Below are 19413 nucleotides of genomic sequence, written 5' to 3' on the forward strand. Positions count from 1 at the left end.
GCAGCTCTTCTTGTCCCGCGTCCAGTGGGCCTCCCCACTCTGCCAGGCCGCATCCTTCCCTGTTAGAAACCTTCAGAGCAAGAGCTCTGTCTTTGATGATCTAGCACGTAACCCAAGCTCAATTCACCTTTCATGCGTCGAGAGTTGATTAATTCTCTGCTGATCTTTTATCCACCACGACTAAAAGAAGTGAAGTATCAGGGGACAAAGGGGCTTTCCTGCACTTCTCCCCTCACCCCCCAAGTTCATCCAGGTTTCTACTGGTCTTGCACAGACACCGTCTCCAGCTTATCCTTATGTTAATAGATGGCTGGACGCGTCTAGAATTAGGCTATGGAGAGCTAGTGGGGTTGATATCATAAGGGAGAGTCAGTGGCTTCTATTCTGTCTCTGCAACGCTGAGTGCCACTGGGCCCAGAAATGTGCCAATTTCACACGCTCTCCAGAGAGTTCTATGAACACTAACTGGGAGTGCTTCCCAGGGCTCTTAGGGGAAAGCGTTGGCCAACACTTTCCGCCGGCTCCCATGAGCTAACTCAGCTGGAATCAGAGGCTACTTGCTCTGTCAGGACAAGCAGACATCGCTTTTCCGAGCTGTTCCTCCCGACACTGTGATGTTGAACTGCTCCAGTCTACAGCATCACGGGCTCTGCTGTTCTTTGCAGCTTGGAATTTCAATGGAAAATGACATGCAACTCATGGAAAGGGAAAAGATGTTGAATAAACTCATTCACTGCCCTCTCCATCTGTCATCATTGTCAAGGCTTCACAAAGTGTAATAGACCAGGGTACAGCCTGTAGACTAGAAGCGATTTTGGGGGCTTTTATACATGCAACATACTGATGTGTTTGAGGACCAACGGATCTGGCTTAGCAGGTGGAACTTATTTCACCTGCTGATGCTGTGGGGTCTAAAGCCGCAAGGGGAAAAGAACATCTATTTTGGCTCAGAGCTCACTAGGTGCTTCTGGTATACGTGAGCTCATTTAACGCTCATCGCAGTCCTGTAAGACAGTAACATCTCACTTTATTCGCATTTTCCAGCGTGATTAAGCGACTTGCTTACGCGCACCCAAAAAGAAGAAGAGGCTAAATGACTGCCCCACCCCAGAGTTAATTAGCAAAATAGACAAAAAGGGAAGAAGAAATATGTGCTTCTTGAGTCAGCAAGTTTCCACCACAGCATCAGCTTTTGTTTGAGCATCTCATCAGCAAAGACTTCTGAGTGCATTGCCCACATGTGCGAATTTATTTATAAACACATGATATACATTAGAAACCGGTTTGCTCTTCAAATTGTACTGGGTATGAGAATCACCCGGGGAGCTTGCCCAGGCACAGGTTATTGGGCCCACCCCTAGAGCATCAGAGATTCAGTAGGTTTGAGATGGGCCCCAAGAATGTGCATTGCGAACCGGTTCCCAGGTGATCCTGATGCCGCCTGGGATGGAACTCACTTTCATCACTTTCATTGCTATGTACTCGTAACCCCAAAACAACAATTTACAACAAGAACGTAACGTGGAGTGAAATAGTAATCCTAACTAATACTTTTCCTGCACCCCAGATAATGGTCTTGAGCAGCTTCAGAAGTCCAAGACCCTATTTTGGAGACCACTGCACTACACTGAGCCACACTGGCTTTCTCTGCTGGAGAGGCAAGCTCGGTGGCAGGCACTTCACAAATCACAGAAATTTCCCGAGCTTTCAACATTGCGAATAAAGGAGATGATAAAGGGACACATCTGATGGGCACCGCTCACGGTCCCGCTAATCCTCCCCCACAGTGCTCAAGCACTTTGGCCTTTCATTTTCGGCTAACTCTATTCCTAACATCTTTCCTCTGCTTTCATTTCTTTCCCCTGGTGATAACAGCTCTCATCACTGGTAGGTATTGCAATCAAGCACTCCTGTTGTTCCTTTTGTGGAAATCCTAGCCACTGCAAGTACACGTGCTACTTGATATCTGCAAAGCAAAAATGTTCCGAGTGAACGACGCTTTGATTGAACTTCAATTCTGCTGTGACTTTGAAGTCCCGACTTGGGGTAAGGGGTGTGCCATGCGGCACGGTGACATTCAGAAGCACCTGGAAGGGGATTTTCCCTGCTCACACAAGATGTTGATTTCCAAGGTGCTTTTGCTATTTGGTGAAAAATGAGGCAGATTTAAATGCAGTAAATAAAACCAATCCCGGAATCTGGAAAGGGCAGAGACAAAGTGTTTGCAAAGACTTGGGACATAAATTTAAATCTAAAGGATACTATAGCAACAGGCCATTATGGAAATACAATGATAACATAAATAACAATATATCATTAATAATCTATAATAATAAAAGCATAATATGCTAATTAGACCAGATGTCCTTCTGGATGACCTTTCAGATGAAACCGGGGCTGTGAGGGCTGAGGCAGCCAACGCAGCTGTGAGGGCGGAGCCCCTTGCATAAATTTCTTGCATCGGGCCTCTACTTATAATATAAAATGATATTATATAATGTAGCAATAGGCTACCCCATAATAAAAAAAAAGGGAAAGGTTTAGTATAGCCATTGCTTCACTAGAAGAGAAAAGAGGCATCTTCTGAAATTTTGAGATAAAGGAAAGTGGAAGCATAGTTTATTGGTAAAGACCAAGTGTCAGACATAACCCCAGGATTCCCTGTGACCAAATCTGAGCAATAGAGCAAAGGTCGTGTCCTGGGAGGTGCTTTTCAAAAAGCCATTTGTGCTGTACAGAACAATGGCTTTGAAACACGCTCTGGCTTTTGTTGAGTGATGCCTCGGCTTAAAACCAGATTCCAAAGGGCTGATTCATATTGGCCAACGAATGGCTTGGACTTATTGCTTCAGCCCATAGCTATTTATTTCCTGACTAGTTTCCCACCCCCATGGATCTCAAATAAATGTGCTTCTTCCATGGGTTCAGCCCTTTGCTTGCTCAGAACTCAATGTTAACCCAGCAGCATCCACTAAGCAGGGAGCTGGTGCCACTACAGTCATCCTGACCCCCAATTCTAGAGAAAGACTTCCACCCCGTCCCTCTCACCCCCAACCTCATATCTGCTTAGGGGAGGAAATGGGTCAAAGGGGAAAAGACAGGCGCTGGAACCATGTACGATCAGAAACACAGACAGTAAAGGGCCCATCTGGGCCCTCAAATGCCCTTGTCTCTCCCAGTAACTTTTAAAAGAGGAGGAGCGCCCTCGCTGGTTTGGCTCAGTGGACAGAGCGTTGGCCTGTGGACTGAAGGGTCCCGGGTTCAATTCTGGTCAAGGGCACGTGTCCAGGTTCCAGGGGCGGCAAGTGCAGGAGACAGCCAATCAATGATTCTCTCTCATCATTAATGTTTCTATCTCTCCCTCTCCCTTCCTCTCTGAAATCAATAGAAAAATCTTTAAAAAAAATAAATAAATAAAAATGAATAAGAAAATAAGAGTTAACCTAAAATTAAAAAGAGAGAGAGAAGGAGCAAAAAAGAAACAGCATTAGCATATTGTTCTTCAGAAAATATTTGAGTCCAACAAGGTGTCCAGCACCTTGGAATAAGAGCCCTGGGCAGTGCCTGCCTTCCCCGCTTACTAGATGTGCTACTCTGGGCAAGTCCTCTACTAGTCTGAGTATTTCTTTCCTCATCTAGACAATGCAAATAACACCTCCTAAAATCTAGCTGTGGCAGATTAAAGATGGCCATATACTTTTTGACATTGTCACATGAGTAACGCCAGTTTGGACTCTCTGGTCCAGTTCAGCCACCATCCACATCCCAGGAAATGACCTCAGTCAACGCCACTTGGGACAGAAGGATACCCCAGTCAAGCTCTGCCCAAACTTCTAACCCTAATACATCGTTTATTACACTTCTAGTGACTCAGTGCACAGATTCGTGCACATTGAAAGGAAATTAAGCCCTACCCGGTTTGGCTCAGTGGATAGAGCGTCAGCCTGTGGACTCAAGGGTCCCAGGTTCGATTCCAGTCAAGGACATGTACCTTGGTTGCAGGCACATCCCCAGTAGGGAGTGTGCAGGAGGCAGCTGATCGATGTTTCTCTCTCATCAATGTTTCTAACTCTCTGTCCCTCTCCCTTCCTCTCTGTAAAAAATCAATAAAATATTTTTTTTTAAAAAAAGAAAGGAAATTAATTAGAAGGTGGCCAGTGGTCTGGGACTGGGTGAGATGGCTGGACACACCCTGGAGCCAACCTCTTGTGGTCCCTCCCCAACCAACCACACCTCAGTGGCACCATGGCTCGGAGCAGGGTCCCTCCAGCAGGTGGGATCCCTCAGCCTGGCCTGCAGGGATCAGGCCAAAAACGGCTCTCCAACATCCCCCGAGGGGCCCTTGAGTGCAAGAGGGCACTCTGCAAAGTTGCTGTCGTACAGGGCACGGAATGTAAATGCAAGTGTGCAGTAAACCAAATTCGGGGTGACAGTGCCCCAGCAACAACATAACCCATGGCTGAAGGTGGAATCACATGGCCCCACGAGGAATCAGGCTCCCTCCTCTCTGGTTTCAGGGTGCGTCACCCGAGAACCACCACTGCCAAGTCGCTGCAGCTTGGCAGCTCCTGTGTTGAGCGTCTGCCCCCTGGTGGTCAGTGTGTGTCATAGCTACTGGTCGGACGGTCAGACACTTTGCATATTACCCTTTTATTAGTATAGACTAGAGGCCTGGTACACAAAATTCGTTCACAGGGGGGAGGGGTGTTCCTCAGCCCAGCCTGCACTCTCTCCAATCAGGGACCCCTCGAGCATCTCACAATCCAGGACTGCTGGCTCCAAACTGCTCGCCTGCCTGCCTACCTGATTTCCCCTAACCGCTTCTGCCTGCCAGCCTGATGACCCCCTAACCACACCCCTCTCAGCCAGATCGATGCCTAGCTGCTCCCCTACCACCTGGTTGCACCCAAACTGCCCTCCCCTGCAGGCCTGGTCCCCCCGAAACTGCCCTCCCCTGCCAGCCCAGTCACCCCTAACTACCCTCACCTGCAGACCTGGTCCCCCCCAACTGCCCTCCCCTGCCATCTTGTGGCCACATGGGGGCGGCCATCTTGTGTGTTGGAGTGATGGTCAATTTGCATACTAGTGATGACTAATTAGCATATCCAGTTGTGGCTAATTAGCATATCCCTCTCATTATATAGGATAGATAATAGATCATCAGAACATTAGATAAAAAGGTAATTGTGAGAATCAAGAATAAATTATAGGTGGAAAATAATTTGTAGACTACAAAGCAGCATGTTTTGGCCATATTATATAAAGGAAGGAATATAGGCTCTGACCACAGTTTACAATTATTAACTTTTGTGATATTTGCTATTACTGTTTAGGGAAGCAAAGTCAATTGCCATCAGGTGACAACGGTGGAGATGAAAAGAAGTACATACGACTTCTTGGCCTTTGATGAGAGCCAGCGCTTTGTGAGTCAGGGACACAGCGCAAACAACAGCTGAGAAAAGAATATGCCATCAGGCTTTATTTCCTTAAGGAATTTGGAGCCATGACTTCTTTTTTTTCCCCCCCATGACTATATTCACCTTAGAGTATTTTGAAATAATAACCTCTGCTAAGAGTTTGTCCACTGTAAAGCAGGGGGAGAGATTTGGACGTTTCCTTTACCCCCAGAGGACTCTGTCTTCCCCAATCCACAGACCACCCCACCCCCCAAGTTTGGAGTCACAAGGTTATCTTAGTAACCAGTTCACTTAGTCAGTCGGGCTGCTATAACAAATCACCATAGACGGGCCTTACCCAACAGACCTTTCTCACAGTTCTGGAGACTGGGCGTGCAAAATCAAGGTGCCAAGAGATCCAGTGTCTGGTTTGCAGATGGCTGTCTTCCTTGTATCTGCAGGCGATGGAGAGCAGAAACAGAGAGAAAGTTCTTGCATCTCTTCTTATGAGGCCACTAATCCTGTTCATGGCAGCCCCATCCTCGTGACCTGATCACCTCTCTCAAAGGGTCCATCTGCTCCTACATTACTTGTTAGGATCTCAACGTATGGCTTTGAGGAGGTGCACAGACTCAGTCCATCATACCTGTCCCCCTGAGCATACTCAACAAACAAACAACTTCTCTTAAATTTAAAAGGAATGTGGAAAAAGAAAGAGAGAAAAGAAAAGTTGTATTCAACATTTTGCTGACTAGCTAAATATTTTAAGAAGGAGAGAAATCAAAGTGGAAAACTGCCAGAAATGTTAGAAAAAATGTGCAAAGATATTGCTGGAAAGTTGCTTTATGGCAAAAAGCAAAAAACAGAGAAATGTTTATAGTGTTTTACTCTTCTAGGAAGCAGCACAAACATAGGAGTCTGTACAGTCTTTCTCTGCAGTATAAGCTGGAACTGAAGGGTATTGAGGCCCCCAGAATTCCCAATTATCCTGGATGGAATTATGGCATATACACTCTGGTGTTATCGTCATTAACAAGAACCTCACATTTCCATAGAAGTGATTTAATTTCTAATCTATAGATTTCCCCTAAAAAGCTTAAAAATAAGGCAAGCTAAGAGTATATTGTATTTTTCTGGGTTGACATAATATAGCAGTTTACTAATCATTTCAAGGTCAGCTACATTGCCAAAGTCCCCCCTGCAGTGCCCTGTTCCCAGGATGGTAATCTACCCTTCCCAACAATTTACCACAGACTTTAGCCTCTCCTCCAAGGCAGTCCAATGAGTCTGCTCTGAAGGGCCCAGCAATCAGCAACACCGTGGTCAGCCACACCCTCACCCCACCCAAAACATCACGGCTTTTATTTTACCTCAGGAGTCGGAACAGCCAGGGTGTGCTAGGCTGGGAAGGTTAGAGGAGCTGTGAATTACTAGGCTTGCACTGGAAGAACAGTCATCAGGTTAAAGGGTTTACATAATGCCAGGGCTCCAGGTGCTTTCTGTTAAAACTAGTAAAAGGTGTATAACCTGACTGTCACAAAGCACACTACTGTATGATGGCATAACAAGATTGTTAAATGTGTTTATATCTCTGCTACAAGGATAGTGCCTTTGCAAATATTTAAAAGATGCACTTGAATTTTCCCCTTATTCCTATTTCCCGGAAGCCTTCCATCTCTACAACTGAGTTTCTCCTGACCTATCTTCCCGTTCTTCTGCTATTTGTCTAATCTGATGCTAAATGCTTTTACTGAATTCTTACTTTCAGTTACAGAATTTTTGAGAATTCTAGAGCTTTTCGTTTTTTCAAATCTGCTGTCATTTTTTTTAATAGTCTTACTTTCCTGACAGAATGTTCATGTTTGACTTTTACATCCTTGAACAAAAGAAGCTTTTTTTTAAAGTCTATATCTAATGAACCCCACACCTGAAGCCTGTTTCCCTTGTCTGTTGTTTTTGCTGATCATGGCTTATGGTGTCTTATTACTTGTGTGTGCAGTAATTTTTGATTGTGTACTGGACATTGTGTATAAAAAAATTATTTGTAGAAATAATTTGAGATCTATTATCTTCCTCCAAGAAGGAATGTCAATTGTATTATTTTATTTTATTTACTTACTAGAGGCCTGATGGATGAAATTCATGCAAGAGTAGGCCTTCCTTCCCCCAGCTGCCAGGACCGGCTTCCCTCTGGCACCCAGGACCCCGGCTTCCCTCCGGCCGCCAGCAGGCATCTGGGACCTGGGCTTCCCTCACAGCTCCAGCTTTGTCCAGAAGGATGTCTGGTCTAATTAGCATATTACTCTTTTATTATTATAGACTAGAGGCCCAGTGTATAAAATTCATGCATGGGTGGGGTCCCCCTCACCCCAGCCTGCACCCTCTCACAATCCTGGACTGCTGGCTCCTAATTGCTCACCTGCCTGCCTGCCTGGTCACCCCTAATTCCCCCCCCCCCGCCAGCCAGCTTGCCCCCAACTGCCCCCTCCCTGCTGGCCTGGTTGCCCCTAACTGCCCCCCACTGCTGGCCAAGTCACCCCTCACGGCCCCCCCACCGGCCGGGTTGCCTCACACAGCCTGCTTGCTCAGTCATTTGGTCGTCCCTCACTAACCCCCCTGGCAGCCTGGTCACCCCACGCAGCCTGCTTGTTCAGTCGTTTGGTCATCCCTCACTAACCCCCCTGCCGGCCTGGTCATAGGCCACCATCTTGTGAGGGCATGAGGGTTAATTTGCATATTACCTCTTTATTATATAGGATTTTTGCAGGTATCTAGTGACAGCCCAAATCACCTTAATCTCACAGTTCAGGGCTAGAGACGTTTTATCCACCAAGATCAGGGCCTCTCAAACTGACATCACCTGTGTGTGGATCTTGTTAAAGTGCAAATTCTAATGTAGTAGAACTGAGGCAAGACCTGAGACGCCACAGTTTTAACAAGTCCCCAGGTTATTTCAGTGTTTGTGATGGTGCATTTTATGTCTCAACCTGACTGGCCACAGGTTGCACAAATTAAACATTATTTTGGGGTGTAACTATTAGGGTGTGTCCAAATGAAAGTAGTGTTTGAATCCATAGGCTCAGTAAGTAGATTGCCCTCCTTAATATAGATGGGCATTATATGGTCCATTGAGGTCCACAGAACTTGATGAATAAGAAAGAGGCTGAGAAGAAAAATAAAGATAGTTAATCTAATTTACTTGTGGACATTCTCAGAATAGCACACTAGTAAGGGAGGAGTTGCACTAGTGTCCTCTAGTGGACATTCTGAGAACAGCACCCTACTAATGAATTGTAACCGTCTGCACTAGAAATTGACAGAAATTTGGGGAGATGCAGAAAGCCAGAGGAGAAAAGAAGGAAATCCCTAAAGCACATGATGTGGAGGAGACAAAAGATTTTTAAAAACATAGAATATATAATTATTCTACCTGAAGATGTTTGAGTTTCTATAATGTAAACCCCCTCTCTCTCTTTCTAGATGTTCAGTAGAGTATGCTGTCCACTGGAACACATGGTGTGAGTGCTTTATTTTACTTTGGAGGAAGTCGAGTAAAGAACCCAGTTCTATGTTTGCTTGGCACAGCACCGAGATAGTGCTTGCTGTCTGCGTGTAGACCTGCTTCCCCAGAGCTTTGGGAAATATTGAGCACCTGCTGAGTGCCAGGCACTTCTAGGTGCATTAAATGCATCTTCTCCTTGCATTAACCTTGCATTGTAGCATAATCCTATTTAGAAATTCAAGAGTGGGACCACCTCTGAACTGAAATATGACAGTGGGAAGAGGACAGTGAGAGGTAACCATAAACATGTGAACCTTGCCCCTTAACCTACCGCCATTCACAGAAATCTTGGGGAGGACACTGTGAATTTAGGAGGGGGCGGAATGGGGTTCTGGCTCTCTTATCCAGAGCCAAAAGGCCAGGAGACCCCAGCTGGCATCTGGGTTACATAACCTTGCAATATTGTCAGGGGATGATGTGCGTAAAGCACTTGGCTCAATAGAGGGTCAATAGTCAGTAGTTACTACTCAAGCTGTCTTTCGTATTCTGGCTGGCGCACTTGGCAATCAGGACCCAGAGATAAGGGATTTTTCAGGTAAGCTACACTTCCTACCACCCCCACCTGCCTAGCACAGTTCTATGGATATGATAGACACTAAGTAAATGTTGTTGTCAGCTTCTCCACGTTCCCCAAGCATGAATAGGCTCAAGGACTGTCTCATTACTAAGCACTGATGCATAGTAAACTGCCCCAATACATAGTTATTAAGACAATAGTTATTATCTGACTAGATGGTTGGGCTTAGGTCTCTCATGAGTTGCAATCAAGATGGCAAGTGGGGGAAAAAGAAAGCAAGCAAAGAAAACACAAAAAGGTGGCAAGTGGAGCTGAAAAACAACTTGAAGCTTGACTTGGGCCGGAAGTTCCACATCTTAGGTGGGTCACTCCCATGGCTGTTGGCAAGTTCCTTGCCCCTTCCCACAGGGCTGCTCATGACACGGCAGCTGGCTTCTCTCAGACCCGAGAGAGCGAGACTTAGGCAGGACCACATTATCTTTTATCACCTAAGCTTGCAAGACACATGCCATCTCTTTCACTTTATTCTTCTCATCAGAAGTGAGTTAGTAAGTCTAGCCCACACTCAAAGAGAGGCGAATTAGGTTCCACCTGGGGAAGGCAGTACCAAATCATTTGTGGACATATTTTCAAAACCACCATGGGGCATAATGTCTTGCATATGGCGGTGTGCTCAATATGACACGTTTACTAAGTAGATCCAAGGAATGCCCTTGGATTGTGGCGTAAACCCTTTGGAAATTCTCTCTCTTGTCATTTTTTTAAAAAATATATTTTATTGATTTTTTACAGAGAGGAAGGGAGAAAGATAGAGTTAGAAACATCGATGAGAGAGAAACATCGATCAGCTGCCTCCTGCACATCTCCTATTGGGGATGTGCCCGCAACCCAGGTACATGCCCTTGACCGGAATCGAACCTGGGACCTTTCAGTCCGCAGGCCGACGCTCTATCCACTGAGCCAAACTGGTTTCGGCTCTTGTCATTTTTATCTCTGCCCCAAAGATAAAACAACATTCAGAGCCCATTCCAGGTCTATGATGTTATGTGCCTCCCTGAAGAGCATTCCAATCACTATTTCTATGGAGACCATGCTCTTGGGCTGAATTCTCCCACCATCTATCTGCTTAATTCTAGGGAAGAAATTTCACTCCATGGGACCCCTCTGTGTGCTGAGGTGTGCTCCCTGAGCTGGTGACCTGACTGGAGACATCACAGGCACGGAGTGAGATAAGCATGGGAGAAAAGACAGGTGATCCTACCACAGGTCGGAGGAGGATGATGATCGGCATGCTGCTACTGCTGAGTCAGCAATAGGTTTTTGTCCATACTATTCTTCTAACAATTAGACTTACTATTGAAACATTTCCCCCCCTGCTTTGTCCCAAGAGGGATTTAAGACTGCTTGATTTTTGTAAATAGTTCTTCCAGCTCATCAATAAATCAATGTCTTATTTTAAAGCATTACAAAGGTAAGACATTATAATGATTTTATCTCTAGTAGAAAAACTTTCTTATATTACCCTACATTGTTATTTTTGTAAAAAATAACAAAAACAATTTGGAGAAATATTTATTAAGCAATATATTTTATAGATTGATAGAATTTCCCACTGAATAGATACCATACATTTTCAAAATTGAGGGTTTTTGTGTATGTCGTTTCCCACTTTCATCCATCTTTTCTTTTTATTTTCTTTAGACTTGCTCAGTCAGTGAATTCTTGTTTTAAATAGTTCATAAAAAGTATTTCGGTGTACTCATATGAAAATGATGGTTGTTCTCATAATTGTGTCCTTCTTTGTAGGATCCAAATCTAAAAAAAAAAAGTAATTGACATGTAAAAACCATTTAGAAAGGTATGCTCTTATGTAAAATTTCAAACATAATCCATTGTGCTTTTACTTATCTATCATACAACCCGGAGAGATGTGATCAATTTATAAGATAGCAAATGAAGAAATAAAAAAGGATTCATGCATCTGGGAATGGCAGACAAACATTTTAACCATCAAAGTCCTCTTTCCATGGTTATGGATCACTCCAAAAGCACAGCTGTTTAAGAATTATTGGCTGATAACCTTATTGAAAAATAAATCTAGATTTTTCTCTCTAGTCCTCAGCTCTAATAATATCCATTTTATAGGTGAAGGTGATGCCATTGCAAATAACCTGGTTATTTAAATACTGGTAGGCACATGCCCAGTAAGGTCTGAGTGACGTGGGAGGGTGCTTGCCCATCAATCACACTTGAAAGCGAGTCAAGCAGAATAGGCGTCGCTACTGCAAGTGTGCGAAACCGGAATATATAAACTTCTACCAAAGAAACGCGCTCTCCAGTTCCAAGGGCTGTGCTCCCCTGTGTCCACACGCTCATGGCCATGTGGGGCACCCACAATGGACTGATAGACTTTAATCTGGCCTGAGTGCTGAACTACACCCAGCTGCACCATGGAACAGAAGCGCTGGACATTGGCCTTGCTTTTGACTCTACTAGGACCACAGCTGCACCCTTTCCAGGACGGGCTTAAGAGGCAGGGACTTTGGAACCTGAGAAACGTAACTTCACACAAATAAAGACTTCTTCCACATCTCATCTGTGAAAGCCTTCATCCACATCTGTGAAAATCTTAGAAAATTCATTTTCTAAAGATATTTCAAGAGCCTCGCTTCCACAAGTGACAGGAAAGTTTAATTCTCTGGTAACATAGGGATCATGAAATCTGAAGTGTTGTTCATGTTACAATTACACATGTATAAAATCTGTTCTGGTACAATTGCAACTTCTAGGTCTTCCTCTAATGCTTACGTGCTGCAGCTGTTTACTTCGCTGATGAAAAGCTAATGAATGATATGGCTCTAGCTGGTATGATGAAATACAAAGGAAGCTAAGACCTGAGAAAATGAAGCCCTTGACTTCCTTTTCTTCATCAGCAAATAACCTCCCCAATGTAGGAGATGGGAGATCTGTTTGCTTTGTCATCTCAAAACAATAATGATAAAAAAAATCAAAATTTTGCCCAACCTTTGACCCTGCTGTTCCACATCTAGAACTGAGTCCTAAGTAAGTAACCAAGGCTATGCCCAAAGTTATAAGAAATCCCTTGGAGATTTTTCATATTAATGAAAAAATAAAATATGCATAAACAAAGATATGGGTTAGCTAACGTCTGATCCATCTATGCACTGGAATATTCTGCAATCATTAAAAATATTTTCAGAGGCTGAAACCGGTTTGGCTCAGTGGATAGAGCACCGGCCTGCGGACTGAAAGGTCACAGGTTCGATTCCGGTCAAGGGCATGTACCTGGGTTGCGGGCATATCCCCAGTGGGGGATGTGCAGGAGGCAGCTGATCGATGTTTCTCTCTCATCGATGTTTCTAACTCTCTATCTCTCTCCCTTCCTCTCTGTAAAAAATCAATAAAATATATTTAAAAAAATATATATTTTCAGAGGAATACTTTATTATGGAAGGAAGTTCATAATATATTGTTTAGATGGAAAAGTCAGCTTAATAAATAGAACGAATACACACATATACATATGTTTCATACATTTGCCAAGTTGGGGTAATTGTGTAATATATAGATATATATGCATTATAAGTAGCAAAAATGTATCCAAAAACTTTACCAGGGTTAACCCTTGAATTGTCTCTCTCCCCACCAGAACGTAAGCTTTATGGCACAGAGACTTGGTCTTACTCCCCACTGTGTCCTCTGCATCTAGCACAGGGCCTCACAGGTGCTGGCATCATGGGACTCTATGAATATTTTGTTGAATTAAAGAATGGGACTTTTGGTGAACTTAGTATTCTTTTACTATTTCTATTTTATAAGTCTTCACTGGTATGTACATTTGATAATAAATTTTTAAATTAAGGCAGGCCTTTTACTTATGCTTCTGTTATTTTCATAACTAAACTGAGTGGGATCTAGCTCATTTGGGATTAGCCAAAAATGTGGTTTTTAAAAAATATACATTTTTTTTTTATTTTTAGAGAGAGAGGAAGAGAGCGGGAGAAGGAAACATCGATGTGAGAGTCAAACATCGGTTTAGCCAAAAATATTTTATTTGAACTTCTCCACACTCCTGGTGTGAAGAATAAGGAAATGGGAATATCTTTAACTTCAACTTCCCAGATCTTCTAACTTCCATTTTAGAAGTCATCTCAATCAGCAAAAGGAAACTTTCTATGCCTTTTGCTTAACTGTTAATACAACAAATACTACTGTTGCTATTGCAGCTGCTGGCTACTGAGCACTGACCATGAACTGACCATTCTGAAAAGGTTATGTCTCATTCAAACTTCAAATAACGTTGGAGGGAGGCACTGCTATTCCCCCCATTTTGCAGATGAGAGAGGTGAGGCTTGGAGAGGCCAGGCGGCTTGCCCAGTTACGCAGCTGTTCACCAGCAAGACGAGGAATTGAGCTGGGCAGCTTGACCCCAGCCCCTGCTCCTCACAACCACGTTGCACTTACAAAGGGAAATACCAAGTACAGCAATGGAAGCAAATCAAGACTTGGTTATAGCTCTCCTTACATGCATTGCCTACACTCTGGTCCAGTTTTTTCTCGTCGTGAGGAGAGACAAGGAAGAAAAAAAATGAATAAGTATCCTTTTTCTTCCCCCTAAACAAAATAAGGTCTGAGAAGTCTCTATAGGTATTTGTCAGTAAAACTAGTAGAAATGTCAAGTACTAATAATGTACATGACGTGTTCTGGGTTTGGTTTTATGCAGATGTTTCTTCTCATTGTCCAGTCGTGGGAGAAGGAAAGAACACATACTCCAAATCACATCTTTTGCTGCAAATAGATTTCTCAGATAACTTCAGGTAACATATTTAAAACTCAATATAATTCACATGGCAGAATATCTGCGATGGAAATGAATGATACACTCTCTATAGTCTCCATCCTATCGGCTCATTAGAATAACCTGGAAAGATATTTTAAAATGCAAAGCCCAGACCACCAGGAAGTCCTGATGAGAGCCACAGCAACTCAACGACACTAAGGGGCTTCCTCCGCACTTCATGGCCCAGTCGCCGACTAGCCCTGCAGTGACGTTACTTCCTGTTCCTCAGTCTGAGCTCCTTGCCTGTCAGGTGGGGATAACAAAAGCACCAGCCCAAGGGGGATGAACCAAGATAACGCACAAAGCACTTAGGTCGGGGTCTGGGACACCGAACACTCCAGTGTCAGCTCTTGCTGTGGTGTTAATGACGGCCATGGTGATGATGATGCCTATGTGAGCTTTTCACCTGAAGAAGGACTAACAACACATTTCTCCATCTCAAAAGGCAAGGACCCCAAACCAGATTTTATCATCTTTACCTTGAGCTCCCCTACCTGAATGAACCTCTAGAACCAAACAGAATGTGTAGCTCGTTGTGGGGTAACAGGTCCCTAGAGGGGGTGCTGTGTCTCATATCTGTAGTCTACAACATCAAGGAGCTCACTCACCTGGGATTGAAATGAATTTTCTTGGGAACTTCCCTGTGGTCTGTGACCACTTTGTGGTTGTCTCTATAATTAATGGGGTCATCAGGGATCCTAAACTTGGCCATCTGGATTTCAGAGTCGCTCAGTTCAGCATGAGAAATTCTTGCATAACCCAATCTGTGGCAGGAATAGAAATGGTTTGTAAAGATTTTATTGTCATTCGGAAATGTGATGAGATCTAGTAGGTAACACCTTCATTATTAAGCCAATTTCCCATTTCTAACGCTACCCTGTGTTTCACTAGAATTATCTTGACTTGTTACTCTAAATATTTATCAACATATTACTTTTACAACATAAGTGAATAAAGAACATGCACATTGTTTAATTAACTAAACATAGTTGGCAACCTTACTCTACTTGTTTACACTAATGAATATTCTGTCTATACAAATTGCCTCTCACACAATATATTTTGGAATATATCTAAAATATTCACTTTTTGGCATGAGATGATATGTATACATATTTTTAGCTATGTTTTATTGATTTTAGAAAAAAAGGAAGGGAGAGGGATAGAGAGATAGAAACATCAATCAGCTGCCTCCTGCACACCCCTTACTGGGGATCAAGCCTGCAGCCTGGGCATGTGACCTGACCAGGAATCAAACCGGTGACTTCTTGGTTCATGGGTTGATGCTCAACCATTAAGCCACAGCAGCTGGGCTGGGATGATATATTTTTAAAGATATAACTTTTAAAGATATAAAATTTAAAGAAAAATTTTAGAGACCTCACCACAATATCATAGTGGCTCTAACAAGTTAGCTGACTTACCCAAAATTACATAATTAGAAGTTGGCAAAGCTGGAATTCAAGCCCAAGGCTTTCTTATTCCATGGTCCATGCTGTTTCCACCATGCCATACAGTAAAACATGGTGCCAATCCTAACACATGTTGACAGATACATACTTATGCTAAATAGCTTACATCGTATCCTCTTTGTATAATTAAATTTAATTTGCTTAGCCATTTATTCCTTCGTAAATCATTAGGCTGTGACTTGGAAAAGATGTTAAACTGCATAACTAACTAAATCAATGTTTATAAAAAGTAACAAAATTAATTAACTGCTTCCATAAAGCTTTTCTCTCCAGGATAGACTCAAAAGATCACAGTACAGTGGGACCTTGACTTACGAGTGTCCTGACTAATGAGTTTTTCGAGATACGAGCCGTCTCTCTCTCTCGGCCGATTTTTTGCTTTGAGTTGTGAGCTAAAATTCAGGTTACAAGCCAGCTTCAGATACCCCACCGCTAGTTGGTGCAGCGAACGTCACAGGGAATGCCACAACATCAGCCCAGCATCACGTGTCTCACTCGTTCACTTTTTGATTTGACATACGAGTAATTTGAGTTACGAGCTCCGTTACGGAACGAATTAAACTCGTAAGTCAAGGCTCCAGTGTAATAATAGATTTTAAAAAAGAATCAAACACCTTTGCTCACCTGATCAGTCCTCGATACATGATGTATTCACACCATCTGTCTTGATCCGTGCTGTCAATATCCTAATAAACAGAGAAGAGAACGTTAAAGCATTAAAACAGCGCTCTGTTCTGAACTGCCAAGAAAATGTGTGAGCTGCAGTAATAAACATGCCTTTGTGCATGCTGTTTTCTCTGCCTGGCTCCTGCTGGTCCTTTGAGGTCCACGTTACTTACTCATTCTACAGATATTTCTGGAGCACCTACTATATGCCCATCTAGCTCCTGTACTAGATGCTGGGAGAACACCGACGAACATGGTCTAGAGAGGGAGTTAGGCAGGGAAAGCAGCGATTAGAACACGTTCCTGGCTCCCTGCAGCTTTCCAGGTCTCTCAGCCTGAGGAGAAGTTACAGAGCCTTCCTAGGTCACCCTACGCATGCACACCAGCTCTACTGTTCTGTACGGGTATTTGTTTCTATGTCTCCACCCTCCCCGTCCTGAGCAGGGGAAGTCTCATCACTTTGGCTCTCCGGTCCTCTCTGGCATTTAGCAGGCGCTCAATCTGTGTTTGTTAGATTGAATCACTGGAGACAAACACTGGAGATTTTGGGAGTAACCACGAGTCTTTTGGAGGTTGGAAGCTTGAGACCAGGGTTATTTTTTATCAGAGAAGCAGAACATACACACATATTTTTTTCTAGTTTTACAAAAACTCTAGATATGGAGCTTTTATACTAAAGAAATTTTCATTTCCTTCTTTTTTAAAATCCTATAAATAAAAAATATACCTGACTTTTGATCATTTCTCAATTTTACTCTTTTTTTAAAATATATTTTATTGATTTTTTACAGAGAGGAAAGGAGAGGGATAGAGAGTTAGAAACATCGATGAGAGAGAAACATCCATCAGCTGCCTCCTGCACACCCCCTACTGGGGATGTGCCCGCAACCAAGGTACATGCCCTTGACCAGAATCGAACCTGGGACCCTTGAGTCCGCAGGCCGACGTTCTATCCATTGAGCCAAACCAGTTAGGGCTCAACTTTACTCTTAACATTTAATTAAAAACATGTTTTTAAATCACTAAAACACCCCTGCTCACCTGATCAGCCCTTGATACATAATGTATTCACACCATCTGTGAATTTGCAAAACAACACACAATTTATTACCGATTTCCTAATTTTTCCATAGGCTTGGTGGTAGACATATGGATGTTTGCTAATCTTTACTATTTTCTATCGCACTCACACACACATATGTCTTTAGTATACACAAAAAAATTGTAATAAATTTAAAACTTAAAGAAAAATGGTAGTGATTAAAAAAGCAAATAAGAAAAGGACTTGCCTTGGGAAGTGATGAAAATTTAGCCATTCAGCTGTGAATACTGGGAATAATAAACTTCGACTGTGCTTAGCTATCATTTTATTTTATTAGGTTTTTAAAAGATGCTATCAAATTTTAAGACTACAGAATTTAAATACTCATTTCTTAAAGAGAAAAATCTGTTCATCCAAGCATTTATGACCCAAACTCTGCATTAATAAACTTCCTGATACAAAAAGCTATATAAGAACCCACTGCCAATCTTGACACAGCTTTTGACCATTAACAGTGGAAACCAAGAGAGAATTAAAAGCAACAACAAATAAAATTCCTCTTCTCTAACACTACCCATATGCCTTACACACACACACACACTCACACACACATACACAGAATTCCTTCTCTTATTAGGATATAATTTTTTCTTAGACTTGCCAAATATCACATTTTCTAACATTCTTTTGTGCTTCCTAGGCCCTGTACTTGTACATTTACTTTATTTGATTTTCCATGTACAGCCAGACACACAATACATATGTGTGGCCACCACTTGTCGAGTGCCTCCTACATACAAGGCTGAGGGTTGTGCAGACACTTGCTTATACTTCATCATTACAACCCTATGATACAATAGAAATTGCTACCACCACTGTATAGATACAATCACTGAGGCCCAGAAAGGTCAAGTAACTTGCCCCAAGGTCACACAACAGCACCAGTGAGGCCAGTCAATGATAAGAGACCAACTGTACGTAGAGACAGGCCCAGCCAAGAGTCAGCAGCAAGGCCCAAGAATGGAACTATCTTAGGATCCCCAGCCACAGCCGAGCCACCTGACAACACGAGTGAATCCAGAAAAAAACAACCACCACCGAGTCAACCCACAAAATTGTAAGAATATTAAACCAGGGCTACTTTAAGCCGCTAGGTCTGAGGGGGTTTGTTGCATGGTGGTGAATAACTGGTGCAGTCTCCGTGACTCCACACTCCCCAAGTTTACCTTTTACCCTCTGGCCTCTCCTTAATCTCTATCCTGAGATAATTTCTCTTCTCTTCCCTCATCCTTAACCCCCTGACAGCCACATACATCAGGGGTTTTCTTTGTTCCTCCTTTTGACTTCTCTAATTCCATCAGCAATGTCATCCACATCCATGGCTTCAATGATCACCAAGACAGCGGCCAGGCTGACATAGCTCAGTGGTTGAGCATCGACCTATGAACCAGGAGGTCATGGTTCAATTCCCGGTCAGAGGCACATGCCAGGGTCGCGGGCTCGATCCCCTGTGTGGGGCATGCAGGAGGCAACCGATCAATGATTCTCTTTCATCTTTGATGTTTCGATCTCTCCCTCTCCCTTCCTCTCTGAAATCAATAAAAATATATTTAAAAATAAAAACAAGACCGGGGTGGTGACTCTTAATCTATACCTCTAGTCCTGATTGCCCTTCTCAATTCCTGATGCAGCTATCGATTGAGTGGCTCCCTTAATATCCCACAGATGCTTCAGCTCGGCCTAACGCTGACTTCTCAACTTCTTTGCAAAGTTCTTCTTTCTTACAGATTCTCTATAATAATAAGTGTCAGCATCCTGAAGCCACAATAAGGAGTCCATTGGGACCCCACTTTCTGCCGTATCCACTATGCCAGAGATGAACTCATGTTCTGAAAC

At 43.2% G+C, this 19413-nt stretch overlaps 1 protein-coding gene across 1 annotated transcript in view; it reads right to left on the minus strand.

Moving 5' to 3' along the window:
* Positions 1 to 11155: 11155 nt before the first annotated feature.
* CWH43 (cell wall biogenesis 43 C-terminal homolog) overlaps positions 11156 to 19413 on the minus strand; it is a 45297-nt gene continuing 37039 nt past the window's right edge. The window contains exons 14-16 of the mRNA XM_059671603.1: positions 16434 to 16495; positions 14946 to 15101; positions 11156 to 11290 (exon numbers count right to left, since the gene is read on the minus strand). Coding sequence (XP_059527586.1) covers positions 11212 to 11290; positions 14946 to 15101; positions 16434 to 16495 — 297 coding nt within the window. The 3' untranslated portion in view covers positions 11156 to 11211. The remainder of the gene's footprint in view (positions 11291 to 14945; positions 15102 to 16433; positions 16496 to 19413) is intronic.

This window comes from Myotis daubentonii, chromosome 1, assembly GCF_963259705.1.
Source record: "Myotis daubentonii chromosome 1, mMyoDau2.1, whole genome shotgun sequence".
Taxonomy (NCBI): domain Eukaryota; kingdom Metazoa; phylum Chordata; class Mammalia; order Chiroptera; family Vespertilionidae; genus Myotis; species Myotis daubentonii.